Source organism: Protopterus annectens, chromosome 3.part1 (genome assembly GCF_019279795.1).
Source record: "Protopterus annectens isolate FY-2018-M chromosome 3.part1, PAN1.0, whole genome shotgun sequence".
In the NCBI taxonomy this organism is placed as follows: domain Eukaryota; kingdom Metazoa; phylum Chordata; order Ceratodontiformes; family Protopteridae; genus Protopterus; species Protopterus annectens.
Genome location: NC_056732.1, coordinates 484,185,552 through 484,211,220, shown reverse-complemented (window position 1 = coordinate 484,211,220; position 25,669 = coordinate 484,185,552). Strand labels below are relative to the sequence as shown.

Genomic DNA, 25,669 nt, shown 5'->3' with positions numbered 1-25,669 from the left:
TTTTTGCTTTGGAGAGGGCGGCTCTTACCTGAGCATCTGAGATGTCAGGGGGGCAGCACTCTGCTGGGATAGATATTTGCCCTTTTGGTGGGGAGGGGGGGAGAAGTTTGCGCTGAACCTGTCAGCTAGGATGTTGGCAATGTCTGTGGGTTCAGTGTATTTTTTGTCATTTTGGACTAATTCTGAGCATATCTGGGAATTACCACCCAGGTTCCTAACATAACTAAAGAAAGCCTTGTGATTATCCTTAGTGTCTTGTGCAATTTTTCTCTCGAAGCTGGCCTTAGACAATTTTATGAGTGCCCGTAGATTTTTGCTAATACTGATCAGTGATGCCTTCCCTTTTTGGGATTTTGCTCTATCATTTAGTAGCTTCCTCCTTCTATTGTATAGTTTGTTTATGGCTGGGGTCCACAAAACAGGACGTCTGCCTTTGGAGGATTGGGTCTTGGTTTTATTTGGGATCGCATGATCCATGCATTCCTGAAGGTGTTCATAGAATGTGTTTATAAAGGATTCTGCGGTCTGGGCCATATTTTCCACAGGCCCGGGGGCTTTGAAGGATTCCGCCTCAGTTTTGAGGAGTGTGAAATTTGCTTTAGAGAAGTTTTTCACTGTGGTTTTCTGGGCAGGGGTGGGGTCGGGATGTGAATATCCAGTGAGATTAGTTTATGGTCTGATCTTACCAGTGAGGGATACACTTCTGGTCTGGAGCATAGAGTCCCCATGTTGGTGATGATCAGGTCCAGTATGTTTTCCCCTCTTGTGGGAGTGGTAACAAGTTGTTCCATAGCATTTGAGTTTATAAATTCTAGGAACCTTTGGGCTAGGGCGTTGGCGCTAGAGTAATGCTCCCAGTCTATGTTTGGGTAGTTGAAGTCGCCCAATATAATGGTGTTTGGAGAGACCTTCATATTTTCCAGTGTTCTCAGAAAGGCCGAGTAGGGTTCCTGGGTTTGGGAGGGTGGTCTGTAGCAGGCTATAAACTGGAAGGCAGTTTTACCCACTGTTAGTTGCACATGGATAGTCTCTGATGCTTCGTGCTTTGCCACCAACCTGGAGGTGTGGGTATCTTTGATGAATATCGATACTCCCCTCCTTTTGTGGTTCGGTCCAAGTTTTGGGGCCGAAAAGCATGGTATGAGGTATAACCTGGTAGTGCTGGGATGCTCTCAGGAGCCCTGAACCAGGTTTCTGTTACTGCACAGATATCGATGTTCTCCATGCTAAGGAGAGTTTTGAGTGCATGCATCTTGAGGTTTAGACTTCTGGCGTTGAGTAGCATTACTCTTAGTTTCTTATCCCTTGTGATACCTATGGAGGTGGGTTTGTCTTTTGAGCCTTGCCTAAAAAAGGCACTATGGGGGTAGCAAGAGCCTTTGCCAATATCCAAAAGCCCAGGGGTGACAGGTGCAAGCCGTCCCTAGCGAAGCATCGTGGCTTGTCAAGCATATCATCCCAAGCTGACAGCATTGGATCCCCTTTGAATGACACCAGTACTTAAGCCAATTGTTGAAATTGATCATCTTGTCTTCATATTGTGGCATCATTCTTGGTGAGGGTAAGATGCTACTCAAGGTCAGGGTCATACCGGCCTGGGCTATATGCTCAGAAAGCTCCTTTATGTCTCTTTTCATGTAGTCCAGGGAGGTACGTCTCAGGTTTCACACCAACATGGACAATGACTGAGTCATATTTGTACTTGGCTTGGAGTGACCTGAGTGCTTGTGTTATGCGGATCCTAGCACCCGACAGGCTGCTCACCGTGACCCTCTCCTTGTTCAGCCTGGTGAGCGGGACGTCAGTGTGCCTGACGATAGAGTCACCTATTACAAGTGTATCAGGTGTGTTGTTTAGTCTTAAGGGCTGTGACTGTTCGGCACACTGGCTTTGTGAGATATGTGTTGCACGTGTTTTGTTTTGGGGTAGCGGTTGCTTGGGTGTCTGCTTTGGAGGTCTCTGCTGCTTAGGCAGATCTTTATTTAAAGCCTCAGTATGTTTTTGTGTGATTATGTGTTTGGTTTGCTGTCGTGGTAGGTCTATGTGAGACTGGAATTGTAGTGAGTGTGGTTTCCTTCTCCTCCTGACTGGTTATGCCAGTACTGAGTTGAGAGAGCTTAGCCTCCAGTTTGGCTATATGGTTGCATCTCTCACATGTGTTGGAATTTGTTGGGAGGAGGAGAGGGTTGTCTGTGTACATGAGGCAGTTGTAACATTGCCTCAAGATTCCCAGATTCACCAGCTGGACCGGAGAGGAGATTGACAACTGACCTTTGGACATGCTAGAATAATATTGGGAATTCCTTAATAATTGAAAACAAGGGCCAGTGGGGAGTGAGGGTGTAGTGCTTTTAATTTTTAGTGCTGACATATAATTGCTTTAGCGAGCAAGTGCCAGGTAACTTAAGTGCAATGTGTTACAGGTAACTTAAATGCAAAAATGACAAATAGTAACTTTCTTTCAAGTGAAACAAGGAAATAAGTACAGTAAGCAATGCAGATATCACTAGTGATCCACAGAAGTGCTGAGAAGCTGCATATTAGGTGGAATTAGCGTTCCAGGGAAATAACAAGCAAACAAACAACAAGCATATAAACAAAGCTAGATTCAGCAGGCCTGGATCTAGTCTATGCTACAGCAAACAAGGTGTACCAATATCAGTAAGATACAGTTCAAATATTCAGGCACTATAAACCTTTAACCAGAAATTCCCAGCTCAGAAGGGCAGAGTCAGGCCTCTTCTCCCACAAGAGTACAGACCACGAACCTTCTTAATATAAAATAACTGGCCTGAAGCCCAAGTGCTTAAACGAGAACTAATACACTTTAAGAATAACAGACACTGGGCTCTCAATCAGCAGTTCCCAACTTAGAAGGATGAAAGCTACCTGTCCTGCCACCATAGTGCATGCCACAAAAACTAATGTAAAACAACTGGTCTGAAGCCCAAGTGCTTAATCCAAAAGACTTAGAATGATAGCTACACTTTAATCAAGTTACTACCAAGCAGTAATAAATACAATTGAATACTTTAGAGAATGCCTGGATTAGTGCTCAAGTTACACAAACAAAGCTAGATCCAGCAAGCCCGAATCCAGTCTATGCCACAGCAAACAAGGTGCACCAACTTCAGTAAGAAGCAGTTCAGATATGCATGCACTATAAGCCTTTAACCAAAAATTCCCAGCTCAGAAGGGCAGAGTCCAGCCTCTCTTCCCACAAGAGTGCAGACCATGAACCCTCTTAATGTAAAATAACTGGCCTGAAAGCCCAAGTGCTTAAACCAGAATTAATACACTTTTAGAATAACAGACACTGAGCCCTCAATCAGCAGTTCCCAACCTAGAAGGATGTAAGCTACCTGTTCTGCCACTACAGTGCAGACCACAAACCCTCTCAGTGCAAAACAACTGGTCCGAAGCCCAAGTGTTTAAACCAAAAGGCTTACAATGAGTTACACCAAGCAGTAATAAATACAATTGAGTACTTTTAAGATGATGCAAAAGTAAAATAAAGTAGGTGGAAACACAAGTACAGTAAAAGCAGATGAATTTTTTTTTTTTTCTGAACAAGTGCTGAGATCAAAGAAACAGATTTGAGTGCTGAAACTAGAAAACTGGCTAGTTATAAGAAAAAAAAAACTAAGCTAGAAGGCTTCCCTCCAACACAGAAAGGCTTGGGGGCTCAGAAGCCTACAAATAGTCTATACCACTTAACAGGAAAGGCAGGAAACAAGCATACATTTTTTTTTCTGTTTTCCAGATGTTCTCTTTGTACACAGTAGGAGTGCCTGAAATCAGAATATGATCTCACTGCACTCACTTGAGTGAGCAAATAAGATGGGCCCAGAAGGAGTATCCAAACACAAATTTACAAGAGGGGCGGGCAGTTTCAAGGCCACTAAGATTAACACAAAACAAAAACACGGAGGGTGGGTGGGACTAACTGAAGAGCAGAGTCAAAACTTCCATTTCAGTTAATATTCCTGCAACACACAGTTAAAATCAATTTAAATACTGTATTTTTTTGAAAAAAAAGTGCAGATAAAAGTACTTAAATTCTCTTATGCGTCCAGTTGAATAAGGCAAGTTCTTAGCCAGCCAAAGCTGAGGTTTTTAAGCAGAAAATATTTCACACTGTACCACTTAAATAGGCAAGGACAGGAAATCAAAGAATGTGTCTACCCCACACCTGTAATTACTAGCAAATAACAAAATTCAGCAAACACTGACTAACTTCCAGTTCAGTTAATATTCCTGCAACACAGTTAAAATCAATTTAAATACTGTATTTTTTTGAAAAAAAAGTGCAGATAAAGGTACTTAAATTCTCTTATACGTCCAGTTGAATACAGCAAGTTCTTAGCCAGCCAAAGCTGAGGTTTTAAGCAGAAAATATTTCACACTGTACCACTTAAATAGGCAAGGACAGGAAATCAAAGAATGTGGCTACCCCCACACCTGTAATTACTAGCAAATAACAAAATTCAGCAAACAGTGACTAACTTCCAGTTCAGTTAATATTCCTGCAACACACAGTTAAAATCAATTTAAATACTGTATTTTTGAAAAAAAAAGTGCAGATAAAGGTACTTAAATTCTCTTATACGTCCAGTTGAATACAGCAAGTTCTTAGCCGGCCAAAGCTGAGGTTTTTAAGCAGAAAATATTTCACACTGTACCACTTAAATAGGCAAGGACAGGAAATCAAAGAATGTGGCTACCCCCACACCTGTAATTACTAGCAAATAACAAAATTCAGCAAACACTGACTAACTTCCAGTTCAGTTAATATTCCTGCAACACACAGTTACAATCAATTTAAATACTGTATTTTTTGGGAAAAAAGTGCAGATAAAGGTACTTAAATTCTCTTATACGTCCAGTTGAATACAGCAAGTTCTTAGCCGGCCAAAGCTGAGGTTTTTAAGTGTTTGATATTCTTGTGTCTCTTTCACATTATTTCTATGGTGATTAGCAGAGAGGTATGTTTTCTAGTAAATGTAAAAGTTCCTCTCATCTCATTTAGTGGGACTATGAGGATAAGATTAGCATTTGGAGGACTGATGTGAAGCAGCACCACCTACTTCATAAATTATAGTATTATCAGTTTATGGATGATTTTTATTATACTCGTCCAAATATTTGTTTGAGTTTGTTTTGTAGCATTTCAACAAAAGAAGACTCTTCAAGAGCAAAAAAAAATGGACATTCCTTCTACTACAACAACCAGGTGGCCAGATACATGTTGCCCTCTCACCCCACCCCATCCTTTCAGGTTCCATTTCTGCACCCGGCTTCTAACCCTCCTTCTGCACATTTTATTAAAAAAAAGCATTTCTTCTTTTAAACTGTAGCAAACTGCTTGTTAAAATTGTAGCAAACAGTTAATAAAGTTTATACTCTGTCTGCACGGAGCACTATAACGCTCAGGTTTTAGTTAAAAAAATCTTTTCTCTTTTTTAAACTGTAGAAAACTGTTTGCTACATATGCAGCAAACAGTTGCTACAGTTTTTAACCTGCACAGAGACTAAAACACTCATTTTTTTTTTATTTTAAACTGATAACTTCAGCACTCAGGTGTGACTGCAAATGCAATACCAATTTTATAAGTCAGTATTGCACTAAAAAATTAGCAACTGGGATGATGAATGGCCGATCTCACCCATCAGCACTTTGCACCTTTCGCCCCACCCTAGCTATGCTGCTGCAGCCTAGGCTCTATTAACCTTAGAGTCTTCTCTGACCACTTCTTTCAGCTGATTATGACAACCAGTTGTTTATGCAGTGGACTGACTGCTTCACTGGGGATGACTTTGCAATTGCTGATTCTACCCTAGTACACTTTCCTAACTAGGAGGAAGTCTACCTCAGCCATATGTTGGTCATATGATCTTGTGACTGTCTCTCTTGCTGAACCATGTCTTGTCCACCATCAAGCATTTTGCCAGAGAGAAGACTAGAATGTCTCCTGCTTCTTTATTCTTGTTACCCCACCAATGTGGACCCAAGCAGTCTTCATATCCTGTTCTGTCTGTCCCAAAATGTATATTCAGTTCAGCCATTATCGACACCAATTTCTGTTATCCTGCTTTATTTAGTAGGTCCTGTAACTACTATCTGAATGCACACTTTTCCTTACTATCCCAACACTACTGTGAGACATAAGCTGAGATTATGAATAATGCCTTGTCCTTACAGTGGAGTCTGATTGCCATGATTCTGTCACTAATTCTGATAATATCTTCTGAAGCCTCTCCCTCACCACAGTTCCCACACCATTTCTACTCTATTCTATTTGTAGGTAGTAGACTATGAATCCCTAGCCAAGTGGCATTCCTGCACTATCCTTCTACCTTGCCTCCTGGATACATAAGATGTCCAGCCTCCTTCTTACCATCATGATATCCACTTGCAAGCTCCATCCTGTCAGTGAACATTTATTTTGTGTAGCAATGCATTTTTGGCTGGTTGATTGAGTTTACATCCAGCTTTTGCTCTACAGAGTTATTCCAGGTAACAGAAGCTGAGCAACTGGGCACCAATTTATTGACCCAGGGGCACATACACACCTCCTACTGACAGCATGTGTCCCTGGCATAAGTGGTAGTGAGCTGGGCCCTCAACCCACTTATTACTGGCAAATGCCCATGCCCATTTTTGGTGATATTAGTCAAAATAACCGAATCACCTAGAGACAGTTTTTAAACCACTGAGTGGCTGGATCATCCTGCTTGATTATTGTCAGCAGAACATCTGCAAGCTCTGCTAATGTCACTTCTGTTATACGCACCATTCCAATGGACTTGCTTACTTCATTTTTCATTGAGACAGCTAAGCACAGCTCATTTGTATCATCTACCACACAGGAATTTTTATCTGCATTGTGATTCTCTCTATTGAACACATTTTTCCTCCAAATTCTCAATTTCCACATCCAAACTCTCCATAGCTTTTCTCTCTTCCTCCATGCTGCTGCTTCTCTTAGACCTCTTTCTTGCAGATGTAGCAGCCCTAAGGTACCATCTAGCAGCTCCAAAGAGAAAAGAGATGGGGAGGTTCCCCAATGCCCTGGTCAAATTTTCCCCAGTAGAACAAATACCACATTGAGTCTTACCTGAAAAGAGGACACTAGCTCAGTGGGACTATCCAAGCCAGCAAAGGATAAATAAATAAATAGATGACATGCCTTTAGATGTTAGTTGTACAAAATAGAAGGGCATTCTGAATATTATTGCTACATAGTGGACAAAGTGCAGGGAATTATCAATGAAGATACCAAGGTCTCCAATAGCTGAATAGTTTAGAGATAATGTTGTTTATGCTCTAACTATGCTGCATTAATTAGTTGGCATTTAGGTTAAGCCTATTTTATTTACACCAGTTATTGGTAAGCTGCAATAAAATGCTGACAGAAGCTGAGTTAATAACAAGACCTACCAACAAATCAAGTTAGCTGCCAGGTTATCAATAAGGTTGCATAAGTAAACAATAAACAGGAGAGAAACAAGCACAGTGTTCTGAGGGACATCTCTTATCACATTTTATATTTTCTAAGGTAGCTCCAGCTACATTTATTATATGTGTTTGCCTGACAACCAGTTTGCTAGCAGCCTCACAATAAAAGGGCTTATACTTAGGTCTTTAAATTCTTGGCAATACCAGCTTGGCAAATCATGTCAAAGGATTTAGCCACATGTTTTATTTTATTTTATTTTGTTTAACGTTTGTTTACCGGGAAAGTCTGGCTTGGAACAAAGCCAATTTTCAGCAGAAGCCCAGGGAGAAATGCTCCAAGCACATGTCTTTACGATGTGGGAGGAAACTGGAGTACCCGGAGAAAGCCCACACGTACACAAAGAGGACATGCAGTCTCCGCACAGAAGGCACTCTAGCCAAGAATCAAACTGGAGAACCTCTTGCTGTGAGATGACAATGCTATCACTGCACCAAATTAAGGTATGTTGTGTGAACTGCATGATCATGTTCTCCAGCTTCCATAATCCTTTTTGAAAAAGTTTAGTAGGCTAAGGTGGCACAACCCACCCAGCTGAACTGGTGAGGGTCCAGAGCAATAAGGCTTTCAATGTCTAAGTTTTTAAGTAAAAAAGTTTATCCATTTATAAGTTTATAATGTATGATGTGGTGTGTTATATGGCTTTGCAAATGACCTAGTTAGACTAATGAGTTTGCATTTACCAGGTTGGAAGTAGTGCTGCCTTTGTGTAAGGATATTACAATGGCCATTTTCAATACTGCAGAATCTTGTTTCCTCAGACGGGAGTAACCTCATGGTTTTGCAAACTTTAAATAATGAGCAACAGCAGAACAGAGCAGGTGTGCAGGCAGTCATCATAATGCAGCCAGTTATTACTTGACAGCTGAGAACGATGCACCTTAATTACTTCATATGTTGGGTTGATGAAGCATGTGTGGGTGTGAAACTGGGGCATTGTGAGTGCAAGTCTTCTCCTCTGTGATGAGGCATTCTCTACAGATACACCAGCCAAATTTGCTTTGCTTGCTTGTAATGACTATCCTCTTTTCACCAGAAACACACAACTGGTATGCCCCAGGCATACACCCCTTCCCCTGAGAGACGTGAAGAAGTTTTCCCTTGACAGTTGTGATGCCCATGCACTGACCCAGTAATAAAGGAACCTCAATCCACACCACTAACACCAGTGAGGGGAGTCCACATTGGGAAGGATAACAAGTACACACACAGTAAAGTACAATTTCCCTTATGAGCACACAGAGATCACATTCAGTCTGGGGCTGGTTTCTCCCTTTCTCTCCAGATCCCCAATAAGACTCCCCACTGGCACAGCTATAGGGTCCAGATCTTAGCCTAGTGGTCAAGCTAAAATCTCCAACACCCTCTCTGTCCAACCAGTGCTTTGTGTCCCTGTCCAAGTAGCTAACACACACACACCATTTAAGATTTGATTTAGATACAAACACACAGACACTTCTGGGGAAGGCTGGCACAGGTTCTCCAGCTGTGCCCCCTTTCTGTCCAGACTATAAGGTAGTACCAGCTGCCACCAACCACTAATATCAGCTACTATAAGGGTCTTCCCAAAGGGTGACCAATTTTACTGTGCAATATCATTATCCAAATAGTAAGTGGACGAACAGCAAGGCATATTGGAGTGGCTTTGTACAGTATCACCAAATACATGCAAGTACTCTCTAAGAGCTTAAATTATCTCTACACAAAGCAGCCACAGTTGAAAGGTTTAACAATATTTAATAATAAATAATAAAAATACAAGACAAATCTCCTCAATTCAGCACAGTGCTAGTCAAGAGTTCGGAGATCAAAGGAAAATGCTTAAAATAATACTGTAGAATAGTCTGACATAAATATAGAAAACAGCTAGAGTAAACTTACTATTTTCTATCTATTTCTAAAAGAAACACTAAAGTCTAAGATCCTACTTACATACAGAGCAAAGACAGAGTACCAGTGAGTGGATGTTCTTCAGACAAAATCCAAAATGCTCTAATCCTCTCTTTCAGATCTCTAAAATTGGTAATACATCACTGCTGACTCATTTTAGATTACATTGTTCTTCTCTGGTTCCGAAGCTAACAGAAACTCAGAGTTTTAACATTTCTTTGATCTTGCACCTGGCCAGGATGCCACAGAAATAAAAGACATTATACATGTAAAATCTAGCAATTAACTTTGGTCTCAATACAATAGAAGGAATTCCTTGGTCCAGACATTTTGTCTCTGAGCTTTGAAATTAAACAGCCATAAAATGCTTTACTTTTATCAGTTTTCTTCCAGCAGAGTGCACTGTGGTTAACTTTTTGAAGTTCGACATTTAACACAGTTTTCTTTACATTTGTGAAACACCCTGTGGATTTTATTAATATTTACAATGACATAGAATTATCTACAAAGTTCTATCTGGCAGCCTTTCAGTTTTTCACATCTCCCCCCGAAGGTAGTTTTTCAAGTGTCCCTTGAGAAACATTGCTTGAGAGGGTTAGGTCTATCTGAGTATACCTTACTCCATTCCCTGTCTTGACAGTCTATCGGTGTTGCTGTTGCTAACCCCACTGCAGTGCAGCACTGACATATCATATGCTTGCAACCCTAGGCTCCATCTTAGCAACTTGGCATTTTGCTGGCTGGCTCGGTGTAACCATGTTAGCGGACTGTGATCTGTAACTACAGTGAATTTTCTTCCATACAGATAAGGCCGAAGTTTCTGCAGTGCCCACACTGTGGCTAGACATTCCTTTTCTACAGCTGCATAGCATTCCTCCATGGGTTGGAGCCTACAACTGAGATAAACCACTGGGTGCTCTTCTCCATCTGGAGAAATCTGGCTAAATACAGCCTCCACCCAATGATTTGAAGCATCCACCTGTACAACAAATTATTTCCTGTAATCTGGACTGGCTAACACAGGGGGTTCCCCCAAAGCTTCTTTATGCTTCTGGAATACCCATTCACATGCTGTGGTCCACACTACCTTATCTGGCTTGTTTTTCCTTGTCAGGTCTGTGAGGGGAGCAGCTATGGTGCCATAACTGGGGATGAACTTTCTGTAGTACCCTGCTGTCCCTAAGAATGCCCTCACCTACTTTTTGGTAACTGATGCAGGCCATGCCTGAATGGCTTCCACTTTGGCAGATTATGGACTGATCTTGCCACTCTCCACTCTATGTCCCAGATAGGAGACTTCTGCCATACCCACCTGACATTTGCTCGGCTTAATGGTCAACCCTGCCCTCTGTACTCTGCCCAGCATCTCCATGACATGTTGAAGGTGCTCTTGCCAGGAATTGCTATAGATGGCAATATCATCTAGGTAAACAAGAGCAAACCCTCCTGTTCCTGCTAGGATATGATCTACCAGCCTCTTGAAAGTTGCTGGAGCATTTTTCATCCCAAAGGGCATCTTTGTGAACTCATACAAGCCAAAAGGAGTCACAAAGGCTGACCTCTCTCTAGCACTGGAAGTCAAGGGCACCTCCCAGTACCCTTGGTAAGATCAATGGTTGTAAGATACTTAGCCCCACCCAGCTGCTCTAGGGCCTCATCTGTCCTAGGCATGAGGTAAGCATCTGACTCTGTGTGACTATTTAATTTCCTGTAGTCCACGCAGAACCTGGTGCTGCCATCATTCTTTGGCACCAGCACATTGGGGAGGGCCAGGGACAGTTGGAATCTTGAATTACCCCTAGTTCCAACATCTCCTGTATCTCCTCCCTCAGAGTCTGTGTGACTCTCTCAGGCACCCTATAAGGGGCCTGCCTAATAGGCCTTTGGGCTCCTGTACCCTCCTGGTGCTGCACCAGTTAGGAGCACCCTGGTTTCCCAGTGAGCATGTCCCCAAACTCCTGTAACACTGCTTGGATTTCTCAAACCTGGGTAGGAGATAGCTCCTGGGACATTGTTACCCCTTCCACTGAGGTGTCAGTCTGAGCCTCACTGAGGAGATCAGTCACCAGGTCTCCCTCAGACTTCACCTGCAATGCACTGCAAATACTCAGTACAAGGGCCTCCCTATCATGGTAAGGTTTCATCATGTTAACATGATACAATTTGTGCTCCTGCCTCCTGCCTAGCAGTTCTACCATGTAGTTAACATCAGTTACCTTTCTTACCACCTTGCAGGGTCCCTGCCAAGCTGCTTGCAACTTGTTGTGTCTGACAGGAATGAGAAATATTACCTGCTGCCCTACAGCATAAGCTCTAGCTCGAGCATTCCTGTCATACCAGACCTTTTTCTGTTGTTGGGCTTCTTCCAGGTTCTCCTGGGCCAAGCCCATGAGTTTCCTGTGCTTTGTCCTGAGATTTAGGACATATGCCACAACAGACTCCTTGTGAGATTCACACTCACCTTCCCACTCATCACAAATTAAATCTAGCAGCCCTCTCAACCTATGTCCATACAACAACTCAAAGGGTGAAAAACCTGTGGATTCCTGGGGAACCTTTCTGTAAGCAAACAACGGATGGGGAAAATATTTGTTCCACTCCCTCTTGAACTGGTCTGCAAATACCCATAGCATGGACTTCAGTGTAGAGTTTAACCTCTCAACAAGACCATTAGTCTGGGGATGGTGGGGGTGTGGTCTTTAGGTGCTTCACCCCACAGTACTTCTGCAGACAAGCCAGCAGGTCTGGCATGAAATTGACACCTCTGTCAGATAGTATTTCATTTGGAAAACATACCGTGCTGAAATTCTCTAACAAAGCATTTGCCACCTTTTCTGCCTGAATGAAGGACAAATCCATTGCCTCAGGGTATCTTGTACCATAATCTACTACCACTAGGATATACCTTTTTCCCTGTGGATCTTGGGGTACTCAGAGGCCCCAAAATATACATAGCTATGCTCTGAAATGGCTCCTCAATCACAGGCAAAGGCATCAAAGGAGCTCTCACCTTGTCTCTTGCCTTGCCTACCTTTTGGCACTGCTCACAGGTCCTGCAGTACCCTGTTACACCTCTGGAAATTCCAGGCCAATAAGAGTTCTGCATAATATGTCTCTTTGTACATTTTATGCTCATATGACTTGCAAAGGGAATATCATGGGCTATGGCTAGAAGTGTCAGATGGTAGGCTCTAGGCATTACCAACTGCTGTATTCTCTCATCTTCTAGCCCTCCTTCAGGGGTCAACTCTCTATACAGAAACTCTTTGTCCCAGTATATAGATTCCACCTTCCCTTGAGAATCAGGTGCCTCACTAGCTACCTCACTCAGGCCTTGCAATGTAGGGTCTGAGAGCTGAGCCTGTCTCAACTTTCTCTTTGTAACACTTCCCAGCTCCCCCTCCATAGGAAGCCTGGAATCCTCTGACAGTGGTGCCTCACTGTCAGCCTGGGTACTGCTACTCACCTCTACCTTTGCAGTCACTCTGTCCAAAGGAACATCAGTACACAGAAGCAGCTGTGGCTCACCTTCATTTGCACTGCTACAGAGTAGTTCCCTCCCCAAAGTAACCACCTCACGAGTCCTGGCTGCAAGTATGCGGTCTGGCTGGGTCTCCCCCAAGCTACCAGATCCACATGGTTGTCTCCAAGCCTGACTGCATGTAACTGCACAAACACATGGTACTGCCTTATCAAAATCATTTTCTATCAGGACATCTGCAGGGATATCATCAAACACCCTTACTTGCTGCCTTCTTTGTCCACCCTCCCAGTCAAGATGAACCTTAGCCAAAGGTATTTGGAATGGGGACCCTCCTAAAGCTCTGACTGGAGTATACTGCCCAAGCAAGTAGTGCTTCTCTGTAACCATTGCAGGCTTCACAATGGTTAGGTCAGAGGCTGTGGCTCTCTTAACAATGTCCTCTTTGACATTCACTATGATAGGATATAACCTCTTGTGGTAGTTTGGTACCCTTGTTGTCTCAAGACAACCTACAGTTGGCATTTTGTCTTTCCCACTTACTGGCTCTGTCACCTTTTGTTCCTCACCTTGCCTCCATGGACATATGTATGCCACATGGTCTCACTGATTGCATTCAAAACATTTAACTCTAGGTCCTGAACATGCACCTGGACTAGTGGCTTTCCCAACTACTGGCAGATTCTGTTGGGGCAGTCTGGGCTGCCCACCATGGGGTCCTTTAGACCCATGTGCAGTACTTGGGGTCCCATTCCTGTGCAGGGATGCACTGCTTGCTAGGTATAGGTCTCCTTTCTTCCTCAACTCATCTGAAGTAGCACATTGTCTATCAGCTAACCAGATCCTCATGTCCTCAGGCAAAGTGCTAAGGGCTTGTTCCCTCACCAAAAGGTCTGTCAGCTTCCAGGCATAGCAGTTTCTCATTATCCTCAGCCTGTAGACAACTCAGTCTCTCTGCTGCTTCTAGTTCCAAATGCCTGGCCTCCAACTCAAGTCTCTTTAGCTCCAGATGGATTTTTAAGTCCTCTGCAGAAAGGTTGAGTTATCCATTCTCTGAGTGTTGTGCATCTCCACAGCCAGTCTGATCATCCTCCTGATTGCTGTTTTCTGATGCAGTTGTGACCAAAGCTACAATAATATCTGCCTTAGTCAGGTTTTCATGCACCAGTCCCTTAGCCTGGCACATCTCAGCCAAATGGCTCCCTGTCAGCTTGCCATACTCCTCTGCTGACATGTTTGCCTGCTCTCCCTGACTAACTAAGCTAACCAAAGAAATAAAACAATTGTGATCTGAACTCTGAATAGTCACTGCTTGGCTGATTTAGAGTACAAAACACCCTCAGTGATTAATATACACAAGCTACAGGAATTCACTATCCACACCACTACAAGCCAATTCCCAACCAATTAATATGTGGTGTGGATATCTGACCACTGCCAACCAATTAATATGTGATGCCCGTGCACTGGCCCAGTAATCAAGGAGCCTCAATCCTCACCACTAACACCAGTGAGGGACGTCCACATTGGGAAGGATAACAAGTACACACACAGTAAAGCATAAATTCCCTTAAGAGCACACAAAGATCACAGTCAGTCTGAGGCTGGTTTCTCCCTTTCTCCCCAGATCCCCAATAAGACTCAGATCTCAGCCTAGTGGTCAAGCTAAAACCTCCAGCATCCTCTCTGTCAAACCATTGCTTCATGCCCCTGCCCAAGTAGCTAACACACACACACACACACACACACACACACACACACACACTTTAAGATTTGATTTAGATACAAACATACAGACACTTCTGGGGAAGGCTGGCACAGGTTCTCTGACTGTTCCCCCTTTCTGCCCAGACTATAAGGCAGTACCAGCTGCCACCAACCACTAAAAGCAGCTGCTATAAGGCCCTTCCCAAAGGGTGACCAATTTTACTGTGCAATATTATTATCCAAATAGTAAGTGGACAAACAGCAAGGCTTATTGGAGTGGCTTTGTATAGTATCACCAAATACATGCAAGTATTCTCTAATAGCTTAAATTATCTCTACACAAAGCAGCCACAGTTGAAAGGTTTAACAATATTTAATAATAAATAAAAAAAAAACACAAGACAAATCTCCTCAATTCAACACAGTGCTAGTCAAGAGTTCAGAGATCACAGGAAAATGCTTAAAATAATACTGTAGAATAGTCTGACACACATATATATATATATATATATATATATATATATATATATATATATATATATATATAAAACAGCTAGGCTAAACTAACTATTTTTTATCTATTTCTAAGAGAAACACTAAAGTCTGAGATCCTACTTGCATACAGAGCAAGGGCAGAGTACTGCTGTGTGGATGTTCTTCAGACAAAATCCAAAATGCTCTAATTCTCTCTCTGAGATCACTTAAATTGGTAATACATCATTGCTGACTCATTTTAGATTACATCATTCTTCTCTGGTTCTCAAGCTAACAGAAATTCAGAGTTTTAACATTTCTTTGATCTTGTACCTGGCAAGGAAACCACAGCAATAAAAGGCATTATACATGTAAAATCTAGCAATTAACTCTGGTCTCAAAACAATAGAAGGAATTCCTTAGTCCAGACATTCTGCCTCTGAGCTTTGAGATCAGTCATAAAATGCTTTACTTTATCAGCTTTCTTCCAGCAGAGTGCACTGTGGTTACATTTTTGAAGTTCAACATTTAACACAGTTTTCTTTACATTTGTGAAACAGCCTGTGGATTTTATTAATATTTACAATGACATAGAATTATCTGCAAATTTCAGTCTAGCTGGGCTGGCAGCGTTTCAGTTTTTCACAACAATCATCCTACCACGTCAGCTCCCCTAATGCGCAGGGTACTAGTTGCCCCTAAGTTTTCTGTGTATTACTTAGGGCTTCATCCCTCTACACCTCTGATCCAAGAGGGTTAAAGATTTAATTGTGGGAACTTGTTTTTGTACACGGGATATTGCAGAACAAAATCATTTTAAATTACTTTAAAATACAATTTTTTAATAATTCTATCTATTGATGTGAATAATTCTTGCTGTGTGCCAGTGGTTATTAATAATTTCCTGGCTACTACTATAGCAACAGATCCTACTGCCTCAGCTAACTTAATCACCTAAAATTAATATGGCTAGCAAAAGTAAGACTCCTTTAACTTAAGTTCATGTGGCAGAAGCTGTAAACTGAGAAAAAATGGAAACTAATAGAACAAGTTAATGGCTTCAAGTATCTGGGAGGGATGGTCAAGGAGAAATGGGGTCTGAATGAGTAGGACAAAGCTAGAACCTGATGGGTTGCAGACAACTGGCACAGAATGTCAGTGATAGTGTGTGACAGAAAATGCCAAAAAGATTGAAAAGTAAGGTGTACAAATCAGTGGTGCAACCATTATCAGTACAATACAGAAGCCTGAGCAGCAAGGGCAAAACAGTTGAGGAAGACAGAAGTAATGGAGATGAAGTGCCTGAGAAGGGTGTTAGGAATGCACACTCTGGGGCAACCAAAGAAACCAGGACTTCAGCGCAGAGCCAAAGTCGTTTCAGTTGCAGACTAGGTTAAAGAAAACAGATTACAGTGTTTCAGGCATATGTTCTGGAAAACAGAAGACAATTTGGTGAAGAAGATTTGGAATAGAATGTAAGAAGGTAATAGGAAATGAGGATATTCAACAATGAAGTGTATGGATTGTATGAAAGAAGTCCTACGATAGTCAGGCATGGCTGTCAAAGAAGGTAGGGGAGTGGCAGTGAATCGAGAGGTGGTGGCAGTTAACAAGATACCCGACATTGTATAGAAAATGGGGAAAAGGGGGCTGTTGTTGATGATGATGATTCTAGCAAAAGTAATGAGCTGATTTATGGCTGCCGACCCACCTATTTGGTACAGTCAGTTCCAGACTTGACACATGCTGACGTACAATTCGACACTCTAATACCCGAGTCATTCTGTACTCTCAGGTTTTTCTGATGTTGCTTCAAACAATAACAAATAATGCATTACTCACAGTTCTTTTAACAGTGAATGACGTCCAGGCTGGCATCAGTCTTGTTTTACTGAAGGCATTCACATAACCATTGTGATACAGTAGACAGTAATCTTGTTTTGGTTGTAACATTGTTGGCCTCCCAAATGGCAAATGGACCTGTTCTATACCTGTAATGTATCAAAAATAATAAATAGTTCACATTCATTAAGGGTATTTGTGCCAGTAAAACAGAAATATTGACTGTTACAGTGTTTCCTTTGTTTTAAATACCCCAATCTATTACACATACTTACAATCTTTAGAAAGTCTACCTATTTTTGTAAAACAAAAATTGATCTCTTTCTCCTACAAGCATGTTACAGGCTGAATACATGTATTACTTTTATGATTTATCCAAAACAGGCTTATGCTAATCACAGAATAAGAATAATTCATTATTAATCGTAATGTCAATGCAAGTGAAGGTTTTTCAGCCTTTAAAATAGTTATGAGACATTATATGGAAGCAGAACACTCAATCTTTGACTTTAGGTTTATGATCGTAAAACACATTGTCACAAACCAAATGGTAGTGATGCTGAGCAAAGATTAATTTATGAAGAAACATACTGTGTATTGAAATTAAATACCTTTTGTGTATATAAGTAGTGCTATATTAATATTTGTCCCTCGAAAGCTGATTGGCTAAGGGGCAATGAATTTGTCTTTATGTAGGAATTTCAATAAAAAGAAAAAGAAATAAAGTTTTTTGCAGGGGGTTAAGCCCCCTTGCACCCCCATGTGGGGGCTTGCACCATCCAGCCCCTCATGTTAATTATATATGCCAACTCCAAGACTGCATCAGAATGGGATCAATGAACTGTGCTGGTATTTTTCTGGGTTTGACAACTTGCTATTCAACAAGTTGTCAGTAACCCATATATATAAATACACACACACACAAATATATGTTGTATAGTTTTTTTTTATTATATACATATATATGTGTGTGTGTGTGTGTGTGTGTGTGTGTGTGTGTGTGTGTGTGTGTGTGTGTGTGTGTGTGTATTGTCCTTTTCACCAGGGTCATGGTTCTTGATGACCAGTTTAAATGAATGAAATTAAATTACTAAATTATAGGTACGTGTGTATTGAAATATATCCCATATACTACACTTATTAATACTGTCCAGATATATGCACAGCTTAAAATCACTACTGATATATAAAGCTAACATTGACTAAGTCTTAAAAGGGAACGGGAGACTATGCCCTTATGCCACTGTTCTGGAAATCTGACCCCAAGCTTCAGTGAAAATATTAACCCTTCAAAGTTTAAGTAAAAGAAGTGCACACAGTATTGTGCATGAAAGCACTAACACAATAAAGGTTTTTTCAATGGACTGACTCCTGGTATTGCCATCGGTGTTGTCTGTTTTTATCCAGTTTGTTCGTGTTTTAATTTTTTCAAGCAGCATATACTGGAAATTAGTAAATTTCCATGATCTGGTATTGTCTGGCTCTATATCTTCTAGCTAGTGTTTTACCCAGCCAGTCCTCTAACATAATATTCTGCTCAGCATGATTTATCTGGAGCCTGCAAGAGTTTACTGTAGCCTGCAAACATGTTGAATTGGAATTACTGCACTTGATCTTATGCATGTCTCTTCACAGAACATAAGTACTGTGTCACCCCTATAAATGACCCATTGTCTTAAAAGAATCTAACCCAAACTACAGTAAATATATAAATCCTGGTAGAAGCATAGTATGCACTCCTGTAACAGCAGGGACTATAGCATCCCTTCATCAATTGCCAGTTCTGCAATGACATGAGACAAGCAAGAAAAGTCATCCAGTTGACTTGCAGATGACAAACCAATCATTGTCTATTGTCAGCAAATCCCCCATCACAGCAATTATACCAGTTATTGAAAATAAAACAAAAACTGCTTTCCACCTTGACTGGCAATAGTGATGTTGGATATGGTACTGTGAATTCTGTCAAAAGACAAAATTCTATATCCTGTCAGTGCACCAGTTAATAGCGAACTAGACATTTAAATAAAGAGGTTCTAGTAGAAAAGCTGTGCAAAAAACTGTTGTCAAATTTCATGTTTCCAGTTTATTGACAAACTCTGCAGAAAGGTATTAGGTTGAATAATTACATTTATGTGCCCAGTTGCAGCACTTATCATTGTGATTTTTTAAACACAAATAATACAAATATAAACTTTAAAAAGCATCCACCAATTTTTTTAAAAATGAACTTAAAAGAACTCTAAGTATAAAGTATTAAAAGAGTAGGATATAGATTTTTCAGAGAAAGAAAAAGGTGCTGTTAAACTACATAATTACAGGGTTTTAGTAAATGCTTTACCATTACAAAAATATTGCTACACCATACCTACAACTTCTGTTATGTTCAGCCTTTTGTTTAGTTCCTCTTCTGCAGCACCCTGTGAAAAACAGCAGGCATCAAAATGACTAGCTTTTAGCAAGTTAAAGCACTGCTACACAAATGAAAATCCATCAGCCTAAACAGTATGAATTACAGTGTACCCATCTTCCTGTACTCTGGGATTATGAAGCAACATATTTCATTTCTGACTTTAATTCTCCTTTCACTGTATCTCTTTCAAGTGGTTTTCTCATGAATCCTTCACATGCCTTCGGTATGGTCTTTGCATGTCTCAGCATTTCTAGTACGCACATCTCCACTTACCATTTTTTTTTCATGGAGTAATAGCTGGATTCATCTCATCCCTGATTATATGACTTTGGATAAACTCTATAGTATTGTGTTCTTTTAACTTTCTTTAAACTATACAGCTAGAACTCTGAACGTGGTTCATTTACTCATTTGTTGAATATGGGTGCCAACTTGAGAGGATCATGTCTACTTGTGCTTACAACATTTTCCATGAATTAATCTTACTTTTAATATTAATATAGATGAGTAACAGTTGATGCCTTTCCTTGAATGACTCATATTTTAACTCTGTGTTCCATAAAGAAAGCCTCACCCATGTTTCTGTTAATCTTTCCATGAAAACTGCTACTTCCCATTGCCCTGAGTTATTATTTCCTCAAGTACATCAGTTTTTTAGAGACAAGATATTAGAGAGGAAAAATATAATAGAGAAAATAAGAGTTTTTAAGACAGGACTAGATGTTTAGTATGAAGAAAAATACAGTCTAAGCGGAGTACAGCATCTTTTCTATCCTTGTCAGTAATGGCTTCACTGTGGTCACTAAATGAAAAGTAACTAAGAAGAGTTGCAGCCAAGCATTTTTTAACTCTTTTTATTTGGTCGATCAATCCCAGGCTTGACTGTCAAGTCCCATTTCCATCTAAATGGTCAATGCATTCCCCAGGAGATTACTTCCCTGCGGCCCATTCATTCCTCCTTAGGGTAACTGTCCAGCATTGGGAATAAGGATACCATTGGCCTTAGGAAATTGATTTGTTTTTCCAGCCCTAACCATAACCCAAGATCTACACCTATAGTTCAGTGGCTGTTCATTATAGGCATGCCCTATGTTTGTCAAGGGCATCATACCAAATGGACATGCCTACTCGTAAGATATCACCACTGAAGATCTCCAGTCAGTATTAGGAATTCTACTTCTGGAAAGTGACTTCAATTATTCACAGATCTCTGTGAGAACATTCTTCTTCATATGAAGTGTCAGTAGTCCTTTTCTTGCATATTAGATTTTGTCCCTTGGCATTTCTACAGCTGTTCTTCCTAGAAGGTAGATGCAGGTTGCATGGAGTGTGTTAACTGTCATGAGTACTTGAAGGTTACTGTTATGCCCCCCTCCCACTCACCTGTATAGCTGTGTGTGTGTGTGTGTGTGTGTGTGTGTGTGTGTGTGTGTGTGTGTGTGTGTGTGTGTGTGTGTGTGTGTGTGTGTATATATATATATATATATATATATATATATATATATATATATATATATATATATACAAAAAAAATCTTGTCCTTCTTTGTATCAGCTATTTCATGCAATGTCAAATCATCAAGAACCAAGTGTAGACCAATCACATTGGCAAATACTTTACACTATACTATATTACTCCTGTAACATTCTTTGTGCAGCTGCACACACTGGCAGAGTATAAAGCAAATCCGAGAAAAGAGTTTTTTTTACAAAAGTGCAACCCCTCTGCACCCAGCCACACCCCCTGCTATATATGTATATTAAGTCTTATTTTGAACACACACACAGAGTGAAATAGTCTAAATGTTATTTTTATGACTATTTCCCTCCACCTGTGTTGTCATGATTTATGCAACATTATTACTGCAAATGAACAGGACTCCTGATTAGATATAAACTCAACAATAGTCCCCCTGATGAAATAAATTGGTCCAGTGTATTCAGGTAAGACCTTCTGCTGCAGTTTGCAACATACTTAATATCTTGTGTAACACTAACTTTTAACAAACTGAACCAAGTTATGCATAGTACAAAGGGTTGGAGAACTAATGCTTTGTGCTCCTGCACCTCTTAATTCTCCTTTTAAGATAACTATATAGGATAGCAGTTTTGTGATTATATGTACAACTACTAATTATTATTGGTACTCTGTATTGGGCAGCTCTGTACCATAAAGTTGGAATTAATGAGATAAGTCAATATTTTTGTTTTTACAGACATTAATTTATTTTCATAAATACACAGTATTCCAGTAATGAGAATATTTGGAAAGCAAAATCTAGTGAGATACTAACTAGGGGATCTGCTTTCATGTCTATGAGGCTCTGGTCAGCAGTCTTTTCCTGAATATTCACAGCAACGTGAACACAAACCCGCTCAACTGGGGTTGGCAAGTTTATTATGAAAAGCGAGGGAAGCCATAACTGGATCAGAGCATGTATGATATCATTCATAGCACTGAGTGTGGCATCAGCTGTAGCCTACCCCAGCCCACCTATGAATGCTTAGCAGCCTAGCTCTGATTGTGTTTTCTAACAGGGAATGTCCGTTCACAAGCAGAAGCCTATTCCCTCCCTTCTGGAATGTGTAGACTGATGTAAGCCAGTTATTCCCACCCACCCTAGTCCAGGTTCGCTAGTGATCAAGTCGTTGACTGAACTCATGTCCACTGGGCCACAGTTAAGGCTCCATCCTTCTTTGTCAAACAGCCATGTTTACAATTTGGCATTTCAAATTGCAGCGGTCTTATCTTATCTGATGGAGGACCCATTGTCTTGGTCTTACCTGATTTATTTCTGCCTAAGGCTCCCCCTTGAGAAGTTCACCTGGTCATCTTATAGTGAATTGGATCAATATAGGAATTTGTGTATTACCTCTTCTAGTGACCTACCTTTTGCTGGGCTTTCTTTTGAGAGTGCATTGCAGATTATGCTGGACAACTCATGTTAACTTGTAATAAAGTCATGGTCATCAAGACTTTTCTTTATTATCTTACTCATAGAAAGTACATCTGGTCCTAACTAAACTTTGAAAGATTATAGGATCAAGATGTTTGAGAGATGAAGAAGTGTGTTTGGAGGTTTGAACAAAATTTAATAAATTATGTGATCTTATGTTATGTTTTATGTTATACATTATGTTATGTTATTCATTTATTTATTGTCCATATGGGAGTAACACATTTTCATAGAAGTCCCTGAGAGAAAATCTCCTGAAAGAAGATTTAAGAAATAAGCAACATCTAGCAGAAGCTCCAAAATTTACAAAATAGATATGTTAATTTAGCAAGAATGTTTGAAAGGAAAAATAGAACAGAAAATGGCAGCTAAAACGTGTTTATATTAGTGCATATTTTGAGCTGAAAAATAAATACAATATCAGTGATTTGAAATGTGAGTGCAGATGATGCATAAAAGTAGCATAATTCATATAATGCCAAAATTGCATGGCAAGTAAGATAAATTTTCAGTTCAAAATTAAATACAGTTTTACCAGTAGTATGCCTAAGCACAGGTGATTGTTTATGCCATAAACTGCCCACAAAAACAGAATAGGTGTCAGCTCTGAAGTAATATCTAGATATTTGAACTTACAATCAAGACAGGAGGTAAAGTTATGTTGTTCTTTTATGTCATATCAGAGCACATATGATGGACAGTGAGGGGAGGAAAGAAGTTTATGGACAAATTTTAGGATGGACTCCAGATGGAGAGATGATAAAATCAACAATCAAAGGAGTAGTATTGCTGGAAGAAAACTGATCCTCAAGTCTTGGTGAGTACCTTCAGAAGGTGGACTCTGTTCTTACAAAATCTCACAAGGAGACACTAATACAGACTGTATTTTATATCATGGACAAAAGTAGGCAGAAAAGTAAAAAAGACAGCTGGATGCACAAGTCCCAGGATAAAAATGTGCCCAATCCTGGTAGGCACACTGGTGCCAGGACTTGAAAAATGACAGTGTAGAATCCTCAAGACATGGAAACAGTCCAACAATGGGGTTAGACTAGGCTCAGTGGGGGGGAGATGCCCCACCATTGTAAAAGGAAGTAGTAGTCCCCAAAAAAACACAAAAACTGACATGCCAATAAAGAGACATAAAGATGACAGAGTGGACTACAGAGGATAAGAAAGAAATTATATATAGTTACTATTATGCAAGAAGCCAAGCATTTCCCAGTAGAAGATATACAAAAAAATTAAGAGAGAAATTAGAGGAAAGAAATATACTTTCACAAGAAAAACTGCCAAAAGCTTCAGATGCAAATTTGTGCTCATTAATACAGCAAATTCATAAAAAACATTATATAGACCAAAAAACCTTGGCACATTTGGAATAAAAAAACAACTGAAGAAGTGTGAAAATATAAACAACAAAACCCTGAGATTTTTAAAACTATAAAAAGAAACATGGACATGGGAAAAAACAGAGATCTGACATAGTATGATATTTATGCAAAGGAGAAAGCCAAACTAATCATTACAAAAAAAAACAGCTCCAAAGATATTTGAAGAGAAATACAGGCAGATGTACCCAAATATGGAAAATGTTACAATACAAAAAAATGAGATCACAAGGGGAATGCAGAAATAGCAAAATAGAAGTTAAACAAATAGAATCTGAAGTTATGGAATACCTGCAAAGTGAAGGGTTTATTATAAAAAGTCTAATACAGGTTATGTCACATCATGATGGAACCATGAGTCCTCAAAGTAAGGAGGAACAGGTAGAGCAGGAGGCATCTGAAGAAGAAATATGGACATGGGAAAGAAAAAGACATTTAATATTGTGCAACATTTATGCAAAGGAGTAATCACAGCTAATCAATAAAAAAGCAGCACCAAAGATATTTGAAGAGAAATACGGGCAAAGACATCCAGATATTAAAAATTTTGCAATATAAAAGAAGAAAACAAAGCAGGAAAGTAGAAAAAAACAGTAATGGAGAAGTTAAAGAAAGAGAAACTGAAGGGATGGATTTCCTGTAAAGTGAAGAATTTAGTGTAGAAAATCTAACTCTGGTAACATCACAGCATAATGGAACAGTGAGTTCCCAAATTAAGGAGAAACAGGTGGAATAGAAGCATCTGATCAGTTGTCACATTATGATAGTCTGCAGCCTTCTGTAGAAAACCAGTACAAAAGTTCAGTGGGAGTTGCAAAGTAAGGGAAGGAACAGGAAACGGTGGCAACTGTGACATAGTCAATGTTGTGGAGTGATAGGTCATTGAGCTCCTATATGAAAGAGCAATGGATGACACACGATGCAGCTGAAGAGAATATGTCACAAGAAGATGTCTTGGAACTTTCTGTAGAATGCCTGCAGGAAACAGAGAATAAATAATGCGCCCTTAGTTTAGAAGAAAAAGATCTAAGGGAAGAGTTGCTTGATTTACTAGAGATGGCTAGAGATATGAAGATCAATAAAAGAAATAGATTACAGAAAGTCAGTAAGAACCAAAATGTTAGAAGTCTGATAAAACAAATGAACACTAATCAAGACTATTAACAGAAGTTCATGTGATATAACAGAAGTAAATAGGATATATTACTATACAGCTAAACTAATAACATATAAAGTCTTACCACAAAATACAGGGCAATAAGAGAAAGGAAGGGAAGAAATCAAAATGCTATCATGGAATTATCAAATAGAGAAAACTATTAAAGCAATTAAGACAAGAAATGTCACTGTTAGAAGAGTATAGAAGAGGGAACAGATCAAAAAAATACTTAGAAAGAGAGATGTGATGAAAGTATTAAAACAGGCCAGGATCTATCATACACTACTGCTAATAATAAAGCAAAGACACAGCACAGGCAGAAAAACTTAGAAGATATGTAGATAAATGTAAAGGAAAAGTACAAAATAAGCAGTTCACTGATGACCCAAAAAAGTTTTATAGAAACTTGAGAAACAAAGCAAAAGGAATAGAAACACTAAGAAAAAGGAAGAAATAGACACATTTTGAAGTTATATCTATGAAGATCTTGTGGAATATAACAAAGATGCTGAATTAATAGAAGAAATAAAAGAAGCAGTAAAAAGTTCAAATATACATGACGTGTAATGGAATGAATTAACAGCCAGAGAAATTGAAAAAAAAAATAATAAACACTCCTAATTGGCAAACCCCAGGCTGAGCTGCAGTACGTAACTTCTGGCTAAAAGTAATATTGTTACAAAAGATTTAGCCCTGAATAAGGATTACTTATATGCATACCCCAAACAGTCACCAACCTGGTTAACAACAGGAAAAACTATACTCCTGCTTAAGAGTGAACCTACAAGCCATCCTAAGAACTATAGAATAATAACTTGCCTTTGACATATAAATCATAT

The 25,669-nt window shown here is 39.9% G+C and overlaps 1 protein-coding gene across 1 annotated transcript in view; it reads right to left on the bottom strand.

Annotated features, from left to right (window-relative positions):
• Positions 1–25,669, bottom strand: part of LOC122798180 (ectonucleotide pyrophosphatase/phosphodiesterase family member 3-like) — an 835,307-nt gene that overhangs the window by 147,367 nt on the left and 662,271 nt on the right. The window contains exons 19-20 of the mRNA XM_044066922.1: positions 19,280–19,331; positions 16,912–17,060 (exon numbers count right to left, since the gene is read on the bottom strand). Of these exons, the coding sequence (XP_043922857.1) occupies positions 16,912–17,060; positions 19,280–19,331 (201 nt within the window). The remainder of the gene's footprint in view (positions 1–16,911; positions 17,061–19,279; positions 19,332–25,669) is intronic.